A 23,165-nucleotide genomic window follows, 5' to 3' on the forward strand; every position below is an offset into this window, starting at 1 on the left:
TGTAGCTCAAACCCTCCAACCCTGGCAACATCCTTGTAAATCTTTCCTGAACTCTTTCAAGTTTCATGGCACCTTTCCTATAACAGGGAGACCAGAACCGAAAGCACCATTCCAAAAGTGGTTGAGCCAATGTCCTGTACTGAGCTGAAAATGTGTTGCTGGAAAAGCGCAGCAGGTCAGGCAGCATCAAAGGAGCAGGAGAATCGACGTTTCGGGCATCAGCTCTTCTTCAGGAATGAAGAATGAGGAATGAGGAATTCCTCATTCCTGAAGAAGAGCTGATGCCCGAAACGTCGATTCTCCTGTTCCTTGGATGCTGCCTGACCTGCTGTGCTTTTCCAGCAACACATTTTCAGCTCTGATCTCCAGCATCTGCAGTCCTCACTTTCTCCTCAATGTCCTGTACAGCCCCAACATGACCTCCCAACTGCGATATACAACACATTGGCCAAGAAAGGCAAGCATACTGAACACATTCGTCACTATTAGGAGATAGTAAGGACTGCAAATGCTCGAAGTCAGGATTGATTTTGTTTTGGAGAGCTGGAAAAGCACAGCAGGTCAGAAAGCATTGGAGGAGCAGGAGAGTCTGGATTCTGCCTTCCTGTCTACCTGGGACTCCACTTTCTTGATCCAGTTCAGTATTTTCAAAGCTTGACGATGGGAGTAACAAGATCAAAAAACTTTGTCCACTTTCAAACTCCTATTTAAGGATGGCCTTCTAATGTCAAACATTGCTGTATATTGCCACCCTGTTGTACTGGGCCTAGACACAATGCTATAAGCAATAGCCATTCACTAGTTTCCTCTAAACCTCGCCTGTCGGACTGATATTTCTATTCTTTTTAGGCGTGAAGATATAAATCAAATGACTCACTTGCTAACCTGCTGTTTGAGATTCCCCACAATGACTTTTGTCGGGTGAATGGGAACATCTCAGTGATTCTGATACAGGGCAATACACAATCCAGCCACCTGGTGGAGGTAGTGAGACAGCAATGGCCCAATGATTTCCATCCCCAAAGAAGGAAGTTTTCTCACTGAGAAGTTAAGCCAAAGTTCAGCCAATTCCAGGAAATGCTGAAATTGACGAAACACCTGTTTAAATTCCTGAAAATCATTCAAAAATCGAAATTAGCTCAGAAATTACCATTTTTAATTTGTGAACATTAATTGTGAATTGTAGTTGTGAATAGTAACTAGGGGCAGCACTGTAGCTCAGTGGTTAGCACTGCTGCCTCCCAGCAACAGGGACCCTGGTTCGATCCTAGCCTCGGGTGACTGTCTGTGTGGAGTTTGCACCTTCTCTCCCTGTCTGCATGGGTTTCCTCCTGCAGGCCAGGTGACCTGGCCATGCTAAATTGCCCACAGTGTTCGGTGGATTAGTCAGAGGGAAATGTAGGGGGGGTGGGCTACTTTTCAGAGGGTTGGTATGGACTTGTTGGGCCGAAGGGCCTGTTTCCACACTGTAGGGAATCTAATCAAACAAAGAATGTGCTGTGGAAAACAGGTAGAGATATTCTTAATGATTAATTATCTTTTTCCTGAGAATTGCTGACCATTGTAGTCACTCTTTGGAGCCTGACAGTTTGAAAGAGTCCATCTGGTTGTTAGAAACCAGGGGGGTCATGGCTGAGATTTGAAATCCTAGATGAAGTTAAAGCTGTCTGATCGAGGTAACTTAGCTTTCCCGATGAGGGGCTTATGCCCAAAACGTCGACTCTCCTGCGCCTCAGATGTTGCCTGACCTGCTGCGCTTTTCCAGTGCCACACTTTCGGCCCTGACTCTGCAGCAGCTGCAGGCCTCACTTCCTGTGTAACTCAGCTTTATCCAATTTCAACGAAACAAAATACAAGAGGTTTCTGTTTGTATTGGAAATGTTCGCACTTGCTGCTAGCACATTCCCAGAGGAATTTGGAGAAACTTATTTCAGGATTAAAACGCCCTGTTACAAGATTTAGTGAGACACTTGGGTTATAACTTTGCCCAAAGTTCAGAAAACCAAAATTTGAAAAGGGATGCTTAATACTTTACAAGAGGAGACTGGCAGTGATGAAGTGGATAGACAGGTGGTAGAGGGATTTAAGATGAAGCAGCAGAACTTAGAATATCAAGAAAAGGAGAAGGCAACATAGAAACATAGAAGATGACCACATTTCTCCAGCTCAAGACAAGCAAGTCTATATGATACTGAGCGATGTTTGTCCCCCCCCCTGCCCCAGGCCCAGCCAAACTCAACTTCTGGGAAAAGACATGGCATTGCCCTCAAAGGGTGTTGTGAGTGCCAAGATGCTGGTAAAAGGATTGAAGGAGATACTTGCCTTTACCAGCTGCATGTGGAGTGTCCACAGCACTGACCATGGGAGCCATCAGCATTCTGCCAATGGATGTGGTCTACGTGTTCCTTGACAATGAACACAGGTCCTGATGATGTGGCCATGCAGTCAGGCCAGCTCAGCCACCTACAGCCTGAGGTGTTACTGCAAATAGAAACCCCACTGGACTAGTTATCCAAACCTCGCAGGGGGCTGGATGGGAGGAGCACACACAGAGCAGTCATGGAGACAGCCCAGAACGCCAGCGCTATGGTAACAGCAGGAGCTCAGCGTGCTCACACTCACTCTGAGGCTGTGAAGCAGACACTGAATCTTCAGGGGTGTTTCACTGGAGTCGAGTTGATGACATGGGGAGGCCGGGGAGCAGTGTAGCAGGTGACTCCTGGCTGTGGTAGGCCTGGAGTGTGGACTCAAAGCAATGAAGAACATGGTGTAGTTTCTCCACTCCTGGCAAGTACCGGATGACAGAAGGTACCCCTTCGATTGTGTCCTATGTCTGTCTCCTGAGGATGTCATTGAGATTTCTCGCTGTGGCACATCGAAACTGGCGATCGATGAGTTGAGCATTGTATACTGTTCTAATGAGGGTGCTTTATCTGTAGATATCCATTGCATTCCTCCTCATCTGAGCAGAGACTTCTGCTGCCTTCCGAAGAAACACCAAGCCAACACACCAGGACATCCCATCATATCAGGCAGTGGACCCTGTGAGAGAATCTCTCTGGCTATGTCGAGGGCATCTTGAATCCCATTGTACAGGAGACGCCCAGCTTCTGTCACAACACTACAGATTTCTTACAGAAACTCAGCATCCACGGACCAGTCGAACCGGGAACATTCCTCGTCACAATGGACGTTCCCGCACTCTACACCAGCATCCCAGACATCGCAGCAACAGCCTCAGTACTCAACACCAACAATTGCCAATCTCCGAGCACCATCCTACAACTCATATGCTTCATGCTCGACCACAGCATTTTTGCCTTCGACAACCAGGTCTCCATCCAGACACACGGAATGGCCAAGAGGACCACATTTTCACCCCACTACGGCATCTTCACTGCACAACTAACACTCTATCCCAGACACATCCCCTCGTCAGCACTTTCCCTGCACTCCCCACACTCTAGTCTCCTGCATTCGCTGCTCCCAACGTGGTCTCCTCTACACTGGGGGAACAAAGCAAGGGCTGGGTGACCCCCTTCACAGAACATCTCTGTTCTGCCCACAAAAGATAACCCTGAACTTCCAGTTACCTACTAACCCCCCACCGCGTTCCTTGGCCAATATCTCTGTCTCGGGCTTGCTGCAGTGCTCCAGTGTCACTCATTTTCCCCTTGGGAACGCGACCAACCATCTGGATTTAACGTGGAGTTTGACAGTTCTACAGCTTGAGGCGTTTTCTCCCATGTCCTGGCCACAGCCCCCACACACTAGGGCTTGGTGTCACATGGTCTGCTATTACAGACAGCCCATTGTTAGCCTCAAATGGACCCCATTAGTAACCCCTGATTCTCCCAGGCTGATTGGTATCCTCTCCTCTGTCTCTCCGCCTGTTCTTATCTCTCTTCAGGCTCTAACTCCACCTATCGATTACTCCTGACCTTCCCCATCTGCTGCATAAAAACCAACAGTTTCCCAGCTACAGGTGCAGCCAGACCTGCTGAGCTTTTCCAGCAGTTTCAGTTTTGATCCCAAAGTGTCTGTTTAACTATTAACATCCATTATCTGTGCTTCACAAGTGACCTCGTGACTGAATTGTGTATCTTTTAATTTATGACTTTTTTTTGGACTTACTCCTCACTGCTAATCTGTGTTTGTATGTGTGTTGTGTTTGTATTTCTTCTTGCATTTAGTAACTTATAACCTCATTGTTTTCATTAACTCAAGAATGCTTCATTGTTGAAACATCAATTCACTTCATCAATGAACATCAATGAAATGGGGGGGGTGCAGATGAATAAAAGGGAGCCCGTTCACCCCCTCCTCAACCGGCAGCTTGACAATTTTGGGGATCTCAATAACCTGGGGGCCTCGCCCAGAATCTGGCCCTAACAATAGGAGGAAGGAGTCACCTATAATCTACAATATACCAGTGGCCTTATGGAAGTGAATTGTTGTTAATCTGTACAAAGGGAATTGGAACATAAACAAAGATCAAAGGAAAACATTTGGACAGAAGAAATGAATCATTTCTGTCCTAAAGTTCCATCTAGCCGTGTTGGAACTGTGGAAGAGGTCCTGCCAAATCTCCATCAGTTACATTTCTGTCAGAGTTGAGGAATACTGGACCCGAGACTTCAGGAAACATCCTACCTGTTGGCACAAGTATCCCCATGGAAACCTGAAAGGTTGGTGACGAGAAGGGTTGAGTATTTTAGGGTCAGGTGATGGCCTACTGGTGTTTATCCAGTGAGCCAGGTAATATTCTCGGGACCCAGGTTCAAATCCCACCTCTGCACATGGTGGAATTTGAATTCAACAAAAATCTAATGATGATTGTCAATTGATTGGAAAACCCATCTGGTTCACTAATGTCCTTTTGGGGAAGGAAACTGCCATCCTTACCCAGTCTTGTGACTCCAGACCCACTGCAATGTGGATGACTCTGAACTGCCCTCTGGCATGGGCTATAAATGCTGGTCAAGAGAGTGCTGCTGGAAAAGCACAGCAGGTCAGGCAGCATCCAAGGAGCAGGAATGATGAAGGGTTCTGGCCCGAAATGTCAATTTTCCGGCTCATCGGATGCTGCCTGACCGGCTGTGATTTTCCAGCAACACATTCTCAACTTTGATCTCCAGCATCTGCAGTCCTCACTGACTCCATAAATGCTAGCCTATCCGGCAACACCTTCATCCCGTCAATGAACATGTTTTTAAAAAATGGGTGCTGTTGATATTCGAAGTGGAAATGTTGATGGATTTGATGATTCCGACGCACCATGGAGTGGGCAGAGCGATGGCACTGACAACACCAAACAGAGGCAGGAGGCACAATTTCCTCCCCACTGCTGGATTTCCAACCTTGACAGGGTGAAGGTTAAAGGGTGAAGGTTAAAGGGAACGCTTCCTCCAGGAGGGAGATACCAAACAGACCGGCAGGAGGCTGGAAGAACACAGCAGTGTCAGGAGGTGGAGAAAGCAACGTTTCAGGTATAACCCTTCCTCAGGAGGGCAAGATTCATCCCTGGGCTGAATGGCCTCCTTCGACCCACTGACTAGCCACAATTGCCTTGAATGGGAGGCCACATGTGGCCTGGTTGGGGACTTGAGGAGAATATGTCATTAAAAATAGTGATCACACAACAGGGGGGGGGGGGGGGGGTGGGGCACAAGGAAATAGCCAAGGAGTCTGTCGTAATGAAAACAATTAGTCCCACTGCTGTTTGTGGGATCTTGCTGTGCTCAAACCAGCCACCATGTTTGCAAAAAATTACAAAAGTACCCACACTTGAAGAGTGCATTGCGTTTTGAGATATTTTGAATCCTTGAAAGGTGCTATGGAAATGCATATTTTTTATATTTAAACATCCAATATCCTACCGCCCCCGCAACCCCAATTCTCTTAGGAGGATTGACCCTCAAAAAATCTTTCACAAATTCTTTCATGGGTGTCAGGATTAAGTCCAGCATGTGTAGCCCATCCCTAATTGCCCCAGAACTGAGTGGCTTATTATCAGAGGATGGTTCCAACTCCAGCACCTTGCATGTAGGCTCGAACAGGGCTATTTCCCTCAGAAATGTTTCCCTCCCCAAAGGGTATTAGTCAACCAGATTCCAGTGACCAATGATGTGGCCAACTTGACGTTTCAGAGTTATTGATTTAATTTGAATTCTACCAGCCACCATGTTGGGGTCTGAAACCATCTCCCCAGAACATTCATGTAGCTCTCTGGATCCATAATCCACTGACGTTAGCACAGTGTCACCACCTCCAGTTAGTGTACAAAACCACCAGAGAGAAAGTGAGGACTGCAGATGCTGGAGATTAGAGTTGAGATTGTGGTGCTGGAAAAGTGCAGCAGGTCAGGCAGCATCCGAGGAGCAGGAGAGTCGATGTTTCGGGCATAAGCTCTTCTTCAGGAATGTGAATGATCAAATGTCAGTCAAGGGATGGATATTGGTTTGGACATTGGAACAATTCCTATCTTCCATTTGTGCTAGAGGATCACTTCTATCCCAACTCGTTTGGTAGATCTGTCATTGCTTTAACATCTCAACAAATAGCAGCACCTCTGACAATGCAGAACGCCCTCATCACTCTGCTGCAGTGTCAGCCTACATTTTGTGTTCAAATCGTAGTTGGCCTTAAATGTTCCGACTCGGAGGTAAGTGTGTGACCTCTGAGAAAGCCCCAGCTCATAACATTATTGTGAGGAACTATCCACTAGCGTGGAGAAGTTAACAGCTGAACAGTAATAGTTTCCAATGGCACTCCTCACTCACAGCACAGCCCAGCCCTGACAGCGTCACTAACCTGTTGAAAAATCCACAGTTTGCGAGGGTCTTGTTTCCATGTTTGAGGATAAAAGACATTGTTCTCTGCAAAGTACATGCTTCTCAACTACAGACGGCCTGCTCTGAACTGGGGAGTGCAGCAATGATCCAGCTCACTGGTAAACAGTTTGAGAAACCATACAGCTGGTTGCCTTGGGAACCAGCTATAAACAGAGAGGTACTCAAGACAAACATGGCACTCACGGTAAATAATTATTGGCGTTAAAATTTTGATTGATTGGGAGACACAATGCAGAACACAAGGGTTATGTACAGTTCCTGTAAGCGATCTGATAGCACAGTGTTTGATCTTTGTGGTTATAAAAGGACTAATTGGTGTTTTCTGTGAGTTAGATTCCACAGTGCGGTTCTCAGGCCTTGGTCCAGATCTTCCAATCGGAAATCATCGGAAGTCATGAGGACGTCCCGGTGCACTAATGACCCAGCAGAAATTCTGGGGAAATTGAAACTTCCAGAGGTCCCCAACTCCAAGTTAGTGTCGGACACTTTGGAGGAATGGTTCGAGGAACTACAATCTAACTCATGGCTAACTATAAAACTGGCCACACACCTTTCCCCCACCACCCAATTACCACTGTCCTCAACCTCTCACATTATTTAACAATCTTCCTCCTAACCCAAACCCTGATTTCCTGTTGTACCCCTTGCCCCTGAATACTCAAAACCCCCTCCACCCAGAAAACCACTTCCCCCCACCCCCTCCAACATTTGGCACCCCTACCCCTGTCCTGACCCCTTCCTCTCTCTGATCGCATTTCCAAACAGTTGTTATGGCAGCCCCTGTCAGTGCTGAATGTAGCTGTGACCCTGAAATGTGTCACTCTGGAATGTTGACAGCTCCTGCAATGAATCCACTGCTTTGATGATTCTAAAACTTTGTGTTAAACTAAAGAAAATGGTCAAAGTGTCTCGCCTTGTTCTGCACGAACAACTTCAGCAAAAGGGAAAATAGATCTAATAAGGGAAGTGTTGCTAAGCAACTCATTTACCTAAAGACCAATTACATTGGAGCCAGGTGAGATGATTAGGTTTAAGAGCACCTTACAAGGTCATTAATGGATTGGTTCCCACGTAATGAGTCTTGTGTTGTCCTGACAAAACAAACAATGTTGATCCAGCATGATATAAATAAACGAGGGAAGCACCAGTACACGGTACTGGTAATCTGAAGTGTTAAGTGGACAGGAAACGGGAGAGAGTCTTAATGTTGAAGACAACACAGCAGTGATGTATAGGTGCAACTTATGGCAGTTGTGTAATATTAAGTTAGAGATAGTGTCCTTTCACATTTTGAGCTCTTTGGGATATTCAGAAATCCTGAGCCAAAAAGGCAGTACCCAGAGGTAGAAGCTGCTGACCCTAAACTCCTTCGGGAAACCAGGTTGTATTATTGCCTTGTTATTCAATGTTTCTTTTCCCAGAATGGTTGGCACAATTTTAAAGTGCTGTGCAAATTCTGGACAATATTCAGGCGTTGGCTGAGAGGTGGCACATAACACTGACCCAATACATGTACCAGGCAATGAATCTCCCCATCGCCACCTGGCAAACAGTGGCATTAGCATGACTGAATCTCCTACTAACATCAGCTGGCAGGTCGCTATGGACCAGAATGAGACCTGGATCAAGCAACAACACGTCATGAGGCTTGGGATTCTCCTGACTTCCCAAAGCCCATCCATTATCCACAAGCAACGAGGAAGCAGTGTGGAGGAGTGAAATGACAAACTGCTCAACAGGCTTCACTCCATACACTACAAAGCAGAATCATTTAATGGACACTGTGTCCACTCCCCCTGTATAACCCAGAGACTGAAGGCCTGTATGTCCCACTGAGCCCATTCCCCCTGTATAACCCAGACAGTGAGGGTCTGTGTGTCCCACTGAGCCCATTCCCCCTGCATAACCCAGAGAGTGAGGGTCTGTCTGTCCCACTGAGCCCATTCCCCCTGTATAACCCAGACACTGAGGGTCTGTGTGTCCCACCGAGCCCATTCCCCCTGTATAACCCAGACAGTGAGGGTCTGTCTGTCCCACTGAGCCCATTCCCCCTGTATAACCCAGAGAGTGAGGGTCTGTGTGTCCCACCGAGCCCACTCCCCCTGTATAACCCAGAGACTGAAGGCCTGTATGTCCCACTGAGCCCATTCCCCCCTGTATAACCCAGACAGTGAGGGTCTGTCTGTCCCACTGAGCCCATTCCCCCTGTATAACCCTGAGAGTGAGGGTCTGTGTGTCCCACTGAGCCCATTCCCCCTGTATAACCCAGAGAGTGAGGGTCTGTGTGTCCCACCGAGCCCACTCCCCCTGTATAACCCAGAGACTGAAGGCCTGTATGTCCCACTGAGCCCATTCCCCCCTGTATAACCTAGAGAGTGAGGGTCTGTGTGTCCCACTGAGCCCATTCCCCCCTGTATAACCTAGAGAGTGAGGGTCTGTGTGTCCCACTGAGCCCATTCCCCCCTGTATAACCCCGAGAGTGAGGGTCTGTGTGTCCCACCGAGCCCATTCCCCCCTGTATAACCTAGAGAGTGAGGGTCTGTGTGTCCCACTGAGCCCATTCCCCCCTGTATAACCCCGAGAGTGAGGGTCTGTGTGTCCCACCGAGCCCATTCCCCTCTGTATAACCCCGAGAGTGAGGGTCTGTGTGTCCCACCGAGCCCATTCCCCTCTGTATAACCCCGAGAGTGAGGGTCTGTGTGTCCCACTGAGCCCATTCCCCCCTGTATAACACGGAGAGTGAGGGTCTGTATGTCCCACTGAGCCCATTCCCCACGTTTAACCCAGAGAGTGGGGGTCTGTATGTCCCACTGAGCCCATTCCCCCCTGTATAACCCAGAGAGTGAGGGTCTGTATGTCCCACTGAGCCCATTCCCCTCTGTATAACCCAGAGAGTGAGGGTCTGTGTGTCCCACTGAGCCCATTCCCCCCTGTATAACCCAGAGAGTGAGGGTCTGTATGTCCCACTGAGCCCATTCCCCCCTGTATAACCCAGAGAGTGAGGGTCTGTATGTCCCACTGAGCCCACTCCCCCCTGTATAACCCAGAGAGTGAGGGTCTGTATGTCCCACTGAGCCCATTCCCCCCTGTATAACCCAGAGAGTGAGGGTCTGTATGTCCCACTGAGCCCACTCCCCCCTGTATAACCCAGAGAGTGAGGGTCTGTGTGTCCCACTGAGCCCACTCCCCCCTGTATAACCCAGAGAGTGAGGGTCTGTGTGTCCCACTGAGCCCACTCCCCCCTGTATAACCCAGAGAGTGAGGGTCTGCCTGTGCCATAATCTTCTGTATTCACTCCCTCCCGCACTCACACCTACCGTAACCATGTGTAGCATATACAAGGTGCAGTCTAAAAACCCATCAGCCCTTCCAAACTCGTGACCTCTGCTCCCTGTAATTTCAACAGCAGATACATTGGATCACCATCAGCTGCGAGGTTTCCCTCCAGGTCCCTCAGCCCCCTGAGGCCATGTCAGTGTCTGATCCTCCCTGACGGCAGTGTCGGGCAGTCCAGCAGTGGGTCAGGATGGCAGCTCAACAGCACTTGCTCTGAGCAGTGGCAGCTCCACTGTCCTTGTTGCCAATACACAGAATCTCTGGGCAAAGTAAAAGAGTGATTGTTATTTCTCAACATATTAAAGCTTGTTAATCGCTTCCTCTTTTGGTAAGTTATTGTGGAAGGTCAAACAACCTTGCATTTAAAGAGTAATTAAGGGGAAAAATCAGCTGACATTCACCTTATGTGATTTGTCCTTCATGTAAAAAATGTGAGGCAGAGTGCACTCTAATTTGTTTGAACTGTTTTGGAAAGAGAAATGCAAATAATACAAGGACATTTTGTGGCTGGATGAACATTCAACCACTTCCTGAGACATCAATTCACATTGAATTGCATCCACAAGGTCACATTTAAATATACCTCACAGTGAGCTTTCACATTGCGGACAAAGAGGTTATGCCCGAACGTCGATTCTCCTGCTCCTTGGATGCTGCCTGACCTGCTGCGCTTTTCCAGCAACACATTTTCAGCTCTGATCTCCAGCATCTGCAGTCCTCAATTTCTCCTTAAAGTAACAGTTCAACATAATAGTATCAACACACACCGGCAAATATACTAATATCAACACTCACCGGCAAATATACTGACATCAACACACACCGGCAAATATACTAATATCAACACACACCGGCAAATGTACTATTATAAACACACACCGGCAAATATACTGATATCAACACTCACCGGCAAATATACTGATATCAACACACACCGGCAAATATACTAATATCAACACACACCAGCAAATATACTAATATCAACGCTCACCGGCAAATATACTAATATCAACACACACCGGCAAATATACTAATATCAACGCTCACCGGCAAATATACTAATATCAACACACACCAGCATATATACTAATATCAACGCTCACCGGCAAATATACTAATATCAACACACACCAGCAAATATACTAATACCAACACTCACCGGCAAATATACTGATATCAACACACACCGGCAAATATACTAATATCAACACTCACCGGCAAATATACTGATATCAACACGCACTGGCAAATATACTAATATCAACACACACCGGCAAATATACTATTTTCAACACACACCAGCAAATATACTAATATCAACACACACCAGCAAATATACTAATATCAACACTCACCGGCAAATATACTGATATCAACACACACCGGCAAATATACTAATATCAACACACACCGGCAAATATACTAATATCAACACTCACCGGCAAATATACTGATATCAACACACAACGGCAAATATACTGATATCAACACACACCAGCAAATATACTAATACCAACACTCAGCGGCAAATATACTGATATCAACACGCACCGGCAAATATACTAATATCAACACACACCGGCAAATATACTATTTTCAACACACACCAGCAAATATACTAATATCAACACACACCAGCAAATATACTAATATCAACACTCACCGGCAAATATACTGATATCAACACACACCGGCAAATATACTAATATCAACACTCACCGGCAAATATACTGATATCAACACACACTGGCAAATATACTAATATCAAAACACACCAGCAAATATACTAATATCAACACAGACCGGCAAATATGCTAATATCAAAGCTCACCGTCAAATATACTATTATCAACACACACCGGAAAATATACAAATATCAACACACACCGGCAAATATACAAATATCAACACTCACCGGCAAATATACTAATATCAACACACACCAGCAAATATACTAATATCAATACTCGCCGGCAAATATACTAATACCAACACTCACTGGCAAATATACTAATATCAACACACACCGGCAAATATACTAATATCAACACTGACCGGCAAATATACTATTATCAACACTCACTGGCAAATATACTAATCACAACACTCACCGGCAAATATACTAATATCAACACACACCGGCAAATATACTAATATCAATTCTCGCTGGCAAATATACTAATATCAACACTCAGCAGCAAATATATAATATCAACACACGCCGGCAAATATACAAATATCGACACTCACCGGCAAATATACTAATATCAACACTCACCGGCAAATATACAAATATCAACACTCACCGGCAAATATACAAATATCAACACACACACCTGCAAATATACTAATATCAACACACACCGGCAAATATACTTTTATCAACACTTACCTGCAAATATACTAATATCAACACACCCCGGCAAATATACTAATATCAACACACACACCTGCAAATATACTAATATCAACACACACCGGCAAATATACTTTTATCAACACTTACCTGCAAATATACTAATATCAACACACACCGGCAAACATACTAATATCAACACTCACCAGCAAATATACTTTTATCAACACTTACCTGCAAACATACTAATATCAACACTCACCAGCAAATATACTTTTATCAACACTTACCTGCAAATATACTAATATCAACGCACACCGGCAAATTTCACACTGGATATTTGTGCAAGAATTAATGCAGAGAGGTACAGGGGATCTGAGGGAGGAGAGGTGCGGGGGATCTGAGGGAGGAGAGGTACAAGGGATCTGAGGGAGGAGAGGTGCGGTGGATCTGAGGGAGGAGAGGTGCGGGGGAGCTGAGGGAGGAGAGGTGCGGGGGATCTGAGGGAGGAGAGGTGCAGAGGATCTGAGGGAGAAGACGTGCAGGGGATCTGAGGGAGGAGAGGTGCAGGGGATTTGAGGGAGGAGAGGTGCAGGGGATCTGAGGGAGGAGAGGTGCAGGGGATCTGAGGGAGGAGAGGTGCAGGGGATCTGAGGGAGGAGAGGTGCAGGGGATTTGAGGGAGGAGAGGTGCAGGGGATCTGAGGGAGGAGAGGTGTGGGGGATCTGAGGGAGGAGAGGTGCGGGGATCTGAGGGAGGAGAGGTGCGGGGAATCTGAGGGAGAGGAGGTGCGGGGGACCTGAGGGAGAGGAGGTGCGGGGGATCTGAGGGAGGAGAGGTGCAGGGGATCTGAGGGAGGAGAGGTGCAGAGGATCGGAGGTAGGAGAGGTGCGGGGGATCTGAGGGAGGAGAGGTGCGGGGGATCTGAGGGAGGAGAGGTGCAGGGGATCTGAGGGAGGAGAGGTGCAGGGGATCTGAAGGAGGAGAGGTGCAGAGGATCGGAGGTAGGAGAGGTGCGGGGGATCTGAGGGAGGAGAGGTGCGGGGATCTGAGGGAGGAGAGGTGCAGGGGATCTGAAGGAGGAGAGGTGCAGAGGATCGGAGGTAGGAGAGGTGCGGGGGATCTGAGGGAGGAGAGGTGCGGGGATCTGAGGGAGGAGAGGTGCAGGGGATCTGAGGGAGGAGAGGTGCGGGGGATCTGAGGGAGGAGATGTGCAGAGGATCTGAGGGAGGAGAGGTGCGGGGGATCTGAGGGAGGAGAGGTGCAGGGGATCTGAGGGAGGAGAGGTGCGGGGGATCTGAGGGAGGAGAGGTGCGGGGATCTGAGGGAGGAGAGGTGCGGGGGATCTGAGGGAGGAGAGGTGCGGGGGATCTGAGGGAGGAGAGGTGCGGGGATCTGAGGGAGGAGAGGTGCGGGGATCTGAGGGAGGAGAGGTGCGGGGGATCTGAGGGAGGAGAGGTGCGGGGGATCTGAGGGAGGAGAGGTGCGGGGGATCTGAGGGAGGAGAGGTGCAGAGGATCTGAGGGAGGAGAGGTTCAGGGGATCTGAGGGAGGTACAAAGGCTGGCTGGTATTCTCTTCCCCAGAAAACTGTGGAATATAGAGGACAATTTGAACTTTATTAGATAGGGGTATGAAAATAAACTTGTCACTGTTCATTGACAGAATAAGGGCATCGCTTGGAAGGCCAATATCTGTTACCCATCAATAATTGCCATTGAACTGAATATACTGCATGACCATTTCAGAGGCTGCTATGAGTCAACCACATTGCTGTGGTCTGGAGTCACATGTAGGCCAGACCATGTAAAAATGCAGATTTCCTTCCATAACGGACATTACTGAATGAGATGTGGGTTCTACAGAGAATTCTACCCATTTCTCTCATCATTCACGTCTACAGTGTCTTTGAAATCCATCCATTGAATTGAGTAAAACTGAGTTATTAGCCAGTGTATATGACCAAGCCTCCTCTCAGCTCTATTAAGAATGAACATTAGTAAGGTCCTGAGATGCATATTTCCCCCAAGTACAGGATAATCAGCTTCAGACCTTTATATATAAACAATCAAATACAAAGAATTAGAAATTAGGCTTCAATTGTACCAAGCCCTGGGTGGTCCACACCTTGATCAATGTTTTCTTGATATAATTGTCAAGAAGAGAACTATTTCCATTGATCAAGGTATCATGTTGTTAGGACAAAGTCAAAAATCAGAGCCAGACCTCACCATGGCGACATTGAGAAATATTCGAAACACAGAAGGTGATAGAAGTTCAACTTGTTCTTTTGCAAATGGCATTAGAGGCCGCATTAATTGCTAATTCTAAATCTCAAACTGATTAATACTTATTTTTGAAACACATGAATTTACGTTGCACCTGCTTCATTGTGGGTTTGGAATCCATGTCCCTCTCTCACCCCCCACTAGCACCCTCTCCCCCCCCCCCCCCACACAACACCTCCAGGTGTTTATCTGGATTATTCGCCCAGGGACAATATCCACAACACCACCTCCCTCCTAAGACACAGCCTTTACATTTGGTGTAGGACAGTCAGCGATAATATCATAAAATGAGCAGCGAAATGGTGCTCCTCCTGTTCTTAACGTTGTAAATCATTGCTCAGCAGCCAAATGGTTTGGCATCGTTCCCCTGTGGTTCCGAAATGCAGGTGGTGGGTGTGGGTGCTTCAATGGGCAGGTGCAGGTTGAAAGGGAACCAGATCAAACTAGCAAAGCAGAGCAGAGTGCACTCTCCGGGTTTGAGGAGGAGGCAAAAGACAAATCAACTCCAGGGGATAGACCTCCTTGTCCTCTCAACACTCACACACACACACACACACACTCACACTCTCTTGCACACACACTCACACACAGACACACTCTGTCTCACACACAGTCTCTGTCTCACACACACACACTCACACTCTCTTGCACACACACTCACACACAGACACACTCTGTCTCTCACACACAGTCTCTGTCTCACACACACACACACACTCACACACACACATACTCACACTCACACTCTCACACACAGTCTCTGTCTCACACACATGCACACACACACACTCACACTCACACACACTCACACTCACACACAGACACACTCTCTCACACTCAGTCTCTGTCTCTCACACTCACACACACACACACTCACTCTCTTGCACACACACTCACACACAGACACACTCTCTCTCTCACACACAGTATCTGTCTCACACACACACTCACACTCTCACACACAGTCTCTCTCTCTCTCACATACACAACTTATATATACACACACATACACACACGGACATGCACATAGACACAGACACACCATCCCAGTTTAAGTGGCTACTATAATTAAGGCCTGAGGTTGTTAATCATTTATATTAAGGAGAAGGGACTGCAAAATATTGAGTCATAAGATGAGGTGGTGTTTGAGATGTTGACAATCGTGACAGAGAAACTGGGAGAACTGCTCACAGCGTGATGCAGGTCGCTATGGGACTGGGTGAGGGATGAGAACAGGAGGGTAACATGAGAGGTCAGTCACACAGGGAGAAGACAAGGAGGCTCGGTTTTCTCATCATTTGAGGGCAGTGTCTTCCAAACCCTTCCACGGTATTGAGTGACGGTGAATTTATTGGCCAGTTTGTGTGACAGGAGTTCCTCCGAGCTCCACTGAGAACAAAGACCCACAATGTCATGAGATGCACAAAGCATCTCCAGTTGTAACTAGTGTGAAGGAACTCGAGGGATTAATGCTGATCTGAAGGTGATGAAAGTGCATCCTGCCCTAGATATCCAGGGTTCAGGTGGTGCGATCTCAAACCAATGGCCTATCGAGAGCTGGTAACACACAAATGTGGAAGTGAGAAGCTGGGATTGGTTTTGTTGGTGCATATGTAGAAGTTGAATAAGAAACGTTAGAGGAGGTAATGAAGGGAGCAATTCTATTAGACTCTCAAGTGTTAGCACTGTAATTCACCTGGCCTTGGTTACACCAATACACTTGGCAGAACTATTTCCAATGCAAATTCTGTTTCATGTCGACAGTTTGTGTACTTGTATATTTTAAATCATTTGGGTATTTCAAAAATACCCAATGATGCTGACGGGAGTGTAGAGGCTTGGCCAGTAAAGTTTGCAGATGATGTAAAGATTGGCTGAGTGGTTGACAGAGAGGAGGAAGGTGTTAGGTTATGGAAGGATATATACAAGTTGGTCAGATAGACAGACAGCGGCAAGTTCAATGGAACCCTGACAAGTGAGGTGATGCAATATGGAAGAAGGGAGAAAGAAAACAATGAATGGCAGGTCACTCGGAAGCTCAGAGGAACAGAGGGATCTCAGGGAGTTTCTCCACTGATCCCTGAAGGTAGCAGGACTGTTTAGTGGTGTCGTTAAGGAGGCATGTGAGACATGTATCTTTATCCGTTGTGGCGTAGATTATAAAAGCAGGGAGGTAATGTTGGAGCTGAACAGAGCTTGGTTAGACCATAGTTGGAGGATTGGTCTGGTCACCAGACTACAGGAAGGATGTGATTGTACTGGAGGGGATGCAGAGGCGATTCACTATGGCGTTGCTTGAGATGGAGCAGTTCAGTGATGGAGGGAGGTTCTGGGTAAGTTGTTTTTTTTAGAACAAAGACAGCTCAGAAGCAGCTTGACCGAGGTGTGTGTGATTACGAGAGGTATGGTCAGGGTAAATAGAAAGCAGCTCTTCCCCCAGTTCAAGGCTCCGTAACAAGCAGCCAACATTTTAACGGAAAAGGCAAGAGGTTTCGGGGGGATTTGAAGAAAACGTGTCTACCTAGAAGATGGTAGGGGTCTGGAATGCACTGCAGGGGTCGGAGGTGGAAGTGGGAAACCTTGCAACCTCAAAAAGGACCCAGATAAACACTTAAAATGTCATAGCATTCAAAGGTCTGAGTTGAGAGTGTGGTGCTGGAAAAGCACAGCTGGCCAAGCAGCATCTGAGGAGCAGGAAAAATCGATGTTTCAGGCCGGAGCCCTTCATCAGGAATTCAAAGCTCTGAGCCTGGTGCTGGGAAGTATGATCAGTGCCAGTAGTAGGGTACTGAGGGCAGTGTGGATGTGATGGGTTTAATGGCCTGTACTGTACAGTTGGATGATTGGACGCTGGAATCTGGTCACACCCACAAAGCAAATGAATCATCATGTCATGTTTATGCGAATTATGGCCATTTACAGGACTTTGGGGAGGTTCTTACACTTCAACTTGTTAAAGGTGAAAGGTCATGAAACAGACATACTGTCAAGTGTTTTGAAGTATGAATGTACTTAAATTATTCAGAAAGACTGTGCTGGATGGGTTCATTCCTAAGTCATTTTCAGTAAATATTTCAAAGGTATTTTTGAATGGAAAAGGAGAAACAGATAACAATTAATTCCCCAATGCTGTTAGTTTGATTGGCTCCTGATTTGACTTTGGAAAATGTATGCATTTTCAATTTAGATTGTTAAATAAGGGCAGAGTGCAAACTTGATCCCAAGATCTGTGTTGACCCAGGGTAAGCTGTGGCAGCTCTTGGTGAACACTGCAATGTAGACTCCAGCGACTACCGACACCAAAACCAGCCACCTTGTTTCAGAATGTCAGTCCTTTCACATGCAAACTCCTCCTGTCTTTAGCCCTACCTCCTCTTCCCCAATCGTGCATCACACTTCCTGCAAAACATTGCTCATAAAAACCAAGAGAACTGCAGATGCTGTAAACCAGAAATAAAAACCGAAGTTGCTGGAAAAGCTCAGCAGGTCTGGCAGCATCTGTGAAGAGAAATCAGAGTGAATGTTTCAAATCCGGTGACCCTTCCTCAGAATTCCCCTCATTTCTCCTCTTGTAGCATTTTCTTTTCAGTTTTTGAAATTTGAAGCTCTTCTCCACTGACCCCCCCCCCCTCCAAAGTTCACATGCTTTTACTCTCATCACTCTTTCACGCTGTATTGGCCAGCAGCATGTTTTGCCCATCCCTCAGCTGCCCTGAACTTTGCCCTTAAAAAGGACAGTTCAGAGTCATTGACATCACTGTGGTCCCAGGGTCAAATGTCAGCTGGTTAAGGATGGCAAATGTCCTTCATCAATGAACCAATGAGTTTTTCACAGCAATTGATGTTGGTTTTCATTGTCATTTTCACTGAGACTAGCTTCGTATTCCAGACTGATTTATTGCATTTAAATTTCTCAGCTCCTGAGGTGGGAACTGAACTGATATCTCTAGAGCACTGGCCTAGGCCTGTCGATTGCCCCATTCGGGTTTAACCAAAGGCAACACTAATGTGTAACCCCAGCTATTTCAGCTTTGTGTACAAGGAGAAATGGAAGGACAGAGTGAGAGGGATGGGTGGCTCGCTGGTTAGCACTGCAGCCTCACAGTGCCAGGGACCTGGGTTCAATTCCAGCCTCTTGTGACTTTCTGTATGATGTTTACACACTCTCCCTGTGTCTGCCTGGGATTCCTCCAGTTTCCTCCCACAATCCAAAGATGTGCAGGTTAGGGTGAATTGGCCGTGGGAAATTGCCCATGGTCTGTAGGTTGGTAGATTAGCCATGAGCGGTGCAGGGATAGGTGAGAGGGTCAGCCTGGGTGGGAAGCTCTTCAGAGGGTTAGAATGGACTCAATGGGCCGAATGGCCTGTCTCCCATATTGTAGGGATTCAATGACCCTGTAGGAATATCTGAATCAACCGAACCAGCAGGATAGGACCACACAGCACACACAGAATCAATTTTGGCTGCAACATTTATTTAAAATCTTACAATATAACACAGAGCAAAGTAGACAAACAAATACTTAACTGACAGACACACATTCTGACTGAAATCATTCACAAGTGAACAAATAGATGCTGATTTCCCTCTTCCATCTCCTTCTGTTTCAGTGTAATCTGTCGATGTCATCTTGGCTTTGACCTAATTCTAATAGGTGACATTCAGTAACATAATAAACAAGCTTCATGAGGTATCCTTCAGTCTGCAATCCAGGGATCCGTGAGTGGCCTCACTGGTGGAGAACACTGGTCAGAGAGGTTCGGTCATACTGTGGGAGCAGGCTTGCTATTATCATTCACTATCCGCTCACAAAGCCCTGGTCCTGCAGTCACATGAAAATAGCCCAGAGTTTTCTAGAAGTGATTAAATACAGACGGGAATTGTCCTATCAATCCAAATCAGAACTCAGGAAATGCAACAACTTCCCAGCAGGTCAGGGAACATCTCTCTGGGGAGGACAGACAATTTCAGGATCCAGGAGTGAGCTCTTTGCAACCAGATCCTATGGTAGATCTATTCTTTAAACATTCACTCATCCATTCTGTCCACAGATGCTAACGGACCCAGGTGATTATTGTTGCACTTACTGGCAGATATCCTGGCAGGACGATCTTATCCTTACACTTATTCCATAGACTAGACACTGCCTGAATCCCAATTTCTGTTTCTGACATGAACTAAATCCTGTGCTTTCACTAGCAATACAACATTTTCAGCATATTCATTCATCAGGACAGGGACAGCACGGGGTTAAACACAGAGTGAAGGTCCCTCTACACTGTCCCCATCAGATACTCCCAGGATACAGACAGCAGAGGGTTATACACAGAGTGAAGCTCCCTCTACTTTCTTAAACTGTAAGTTAACTAGATGTTAAACTCCCTTGACACTGGCCCTAACAAACACAGTCAGGTCAGGCACAGCATGGAGTTAGACGCAGAGTAAAACTCTTTCTACTGTAAGCCTAACTAACATTTGTGTTCAGGCAAAACGAACAAAGCCCCCTCATCCCCGTCCCCCGCACTCCCCCTCCCCCCAAACAGCAGAGGCCGATTTGAGCTACAGAAAGTTCCAGAGTCATACTCAAGCAGAGAGGTTTCCTGGCCCATGCCCCTTTTCCATTCTCCCCCTGGCCATTGGTCATGCTGTAGATCAGGACGATTGGAGGTGTATACTGGGCTGTTCCACTCTCCCTTACTTGTTACAGCCAAGGCTGAATCTCCTCCCCTCACCCCACAGGGAGGCCAGTGCAAGGTGGACAACAGCAATGATGGGATAGAAATATATTTTCCAAGATTTCTCAAAACACCGGCTGCTTGGTTGTTGTCCTGATCTCCAGGAATGAAAGTTTAATCTCCAGTTTAAGCCAGAAATAAATCAAGGGAATTGTTTTGTGACAAAGGGTCTTTTTAACTCTCTGAAAATATCAAGGTATTGGGGATGGAAAATAAAGCTAATTAATAACAGTCAGCTTTCATTCCATCAGTTACTGATCCTTTTTACAAGTGATCATGGGAGAGAAGATCATTTTGTCATGTAACCAAAAGCAAGACAGTAGGGACATGGTGGCTGGGGACAGGAAGTCACATTCTTTCAAACCCTCCAGGAATACCTCCAACTAGAATTGGTGACAGTATTTGAGTTATGGGGGAAGTCTTCAGTGCTTGCAGGAACTTACTGAGCAATGTCTCTTTGATAAAGGTCATGTGAGCAAGAGGTATCTGACAGTCACTGGATGGTCATTTTCCAACACTCTGGGGTTACTTTAGCTGCTGAGCACCTCTGAGCTGCACGTCTATTGGGCAGTTAAATTGATTCCTCTTTCCTGCAGGATGGGATTAGCCTGAAAATTTTCCCTTGTTGAATAAAATGATCAAGCAAATATAAAGTCAGAAATCACTCCAGTCCAACACCAGCATCTCCACATCAAAGCAAATACAAAAATAGTACTTGTTTGAGATGGAGATGGAAGTCAACAAGGCAGGTTAAAAACTGTACCCAGAGGGAAGGTTCGTTGGCAGCGGTGCTGAGGGATTTGATGCTCTCTTAATGCACAAGGTACCTGACAAGGAAAACTGACCCTCTCATTAAAGGGGCTCGTGGCCTCAGCTCAGGCAACGTCCCGATCTGGATTCGAGCTGGTACAGTTCAGAGCGATCGCACTAGGAAATGAAATGGCTTCAGGCAGCCAGTGAAACAAAGTTAGTGACATCGAGGCAGAACTTTGCAAAGCTGGAAATTAGAGGAGGAAGGAGGAAGAAGAATTTCACAGTCTTGAAATTTTGGAATTGAAAGAGTGGAAATAAATCTTCAGGAGGAGGGGGAGATGAGAATAAAAGAAGATTTCTAGCATACTGACGTCCTGGGTAACAAAGAGGAAGTTAGACAGGAATGTCTGCCTAATGTGGGTACAGGATGTCTTGCTGCTAAATTGATGTGAATTGTATACATTTTAGACTCAATAAAAGGCAGTTTGTACAGATTTCGATTCCCTGGAGTGTGGAGATGAGAACACTCTGAAATGGTTACCCTCATGTTACATATAACCAATTCTCTCTCAACACTGGGGTATTATATATGGCAGCTGGTACAGAATGGAAGTGGGCTAATAATAAATCCTACCGATTTATTTCAAAACTTTTTATATTCTAACCTATTATTTAATACCAAAGATTTAATTTGACACTTGTGAAGTTAACGGGTGATGATGTCAGAGAACCTTGTGCCAACAAGAAGTAGGCCAGGTTTGGCAGCGTAAATCTCACACCACATTGATCCTACCCCATGCCATAGCATCAATCTGGACTGAGACTCCTGATTACTCTGGACGGCACTGATTCGAGGTTCCTTCACCTGCCTTCCAGCTGCTCTGGGGTTGCCATGATCCCATGGTCCAATGGGAATTGGGCTGAACTTACTCAAGCTCATTCCACACAAGGTCAACCTAACAGACTGGTATCTGTGGCTCCCTGAGGTAAAATCTTAATTGTTATCCTTTCATTCATCCAGTTTTCAATTCTTCCTTTTCTGGGATGTGATAACTGCTGATACACCCCCAAGTCGAGTTTACTGGGGGCTTGAGTCAGCTTACCATTATTAGGGAAAATAAGCATCATGGGTTTTATTGATCAAAAGGAGACATCAAGAAAGCACGTGTTATTTCCACTCACTCACTCACACAGCATGACCAGGCTGCTACTTGAAGGTGCTGGATTTGACCATTTATGATCCCTGTGGTGAATCAGGGCTGTCCCTCTCAGTCAGGGTTTTGAAATGCATGGAGAGAGCTTCCTCCTCTGGGCTTGCTGCCCGCTTCCACTCGCTGCGAGTCACGACATAACCAACCGTTAACCCGAAGCCGACCAATACCAGGCCCAACACGTTCGCCATGACTCCCGCTGCTGCGAATTTCGAGTAGGTGTCACTGCAAGGGAAAGGACTCGTTCAGGCAAAATCCTCCACACTCTGAACCTCCGCGGGATTGTCAACATCAGTTTGTCATGTTCCTCAAGGTATCTATTACATGACGTCCTGCCCCAAACGACTCCCACATTTCGGCCTGACACATCGCACACACTGGTGACAGGCAATGAACATCTGCAGTGAGAGAGAATCCAACCATCTCCCCTTGACATTCAGTGGCGTTACCATCATTAAATCCCCCACAGTCAACAACCTGGGAGGTACCATTGACCAGAAATGGAACTGGATCAATCAAATCAATACTGTGGCTACAAGACCAAGTCAGAGGCTTGGAATTTTGGGACATATAACTTACTCCTAAATGTGGTTCATCATCTATAACACACAAGTCAAGAGTTTGGCCCAACG

The 23,165-nt window shown here is 46.5% G+C and overlaps 2 protein-coding genes across 4 annotated transcripts in view; both read right to left on the reverse strand.

Annotated features, from left to right (window-relative positions):
* Positions 1–6,926, reverse strand: part of LOC140465597 (proline-rich protein 29-like) — a 160,660-nt gene extending 153,734 nt beyond the window's left edge. The window contains exon 1 of the mRNA XM_072561136.1: positions 6,814–6,926. Coding sequence (XP_072417237.1) covers positions 6,814–6,891 — 78 coding nt within the window. The 5' untranslated portion in view covers positions 6,892–6,926. The remainder of the gene's footprint in view (positions 1–6,813) is intronic.
* A 13,445-nt stretch (positions 6,927–20,371) lies between these two features.
* The window catches only part of cyb561 (cytochrome b561), a 29,349-nt gene continuing 26,555 nt past the window's right edge, over positions 20,372–23,165 (reverse strand). For all 3 annotated transcript variants that reach the window (XM_072561037.1, XM_072561035.1, XM_072561036.1), the window contains one exon: positions 20,372–22,758. In XM_072561037.1, the coding sequence (XP_072417138.1) occupies positions 22,557–22,758 (202 nt within the window). In that variant the 3' untranslated portion in view covers positions 20,372–22,556. The remainder of the gene's footprint in view (positions 22,759–23,165) is intronic.

The sequence above is a fragment of the Chiloscyllium punctatum genome, chromosome 42, assembly GCF_047496795.1.
Source record: "Chiloscyllium punctatum isolate Juve2018m chromosome 42, sChiPun1.3, whole genome shotgun sequence".
NCBI classification, from domain to species: Eukaryota; Metazoa; Chordata; class Chondrichthyes; order Orectolobiformes; family Hemiscylliidae; genus Chiloscyllium; species Chiloscyllium punctatum.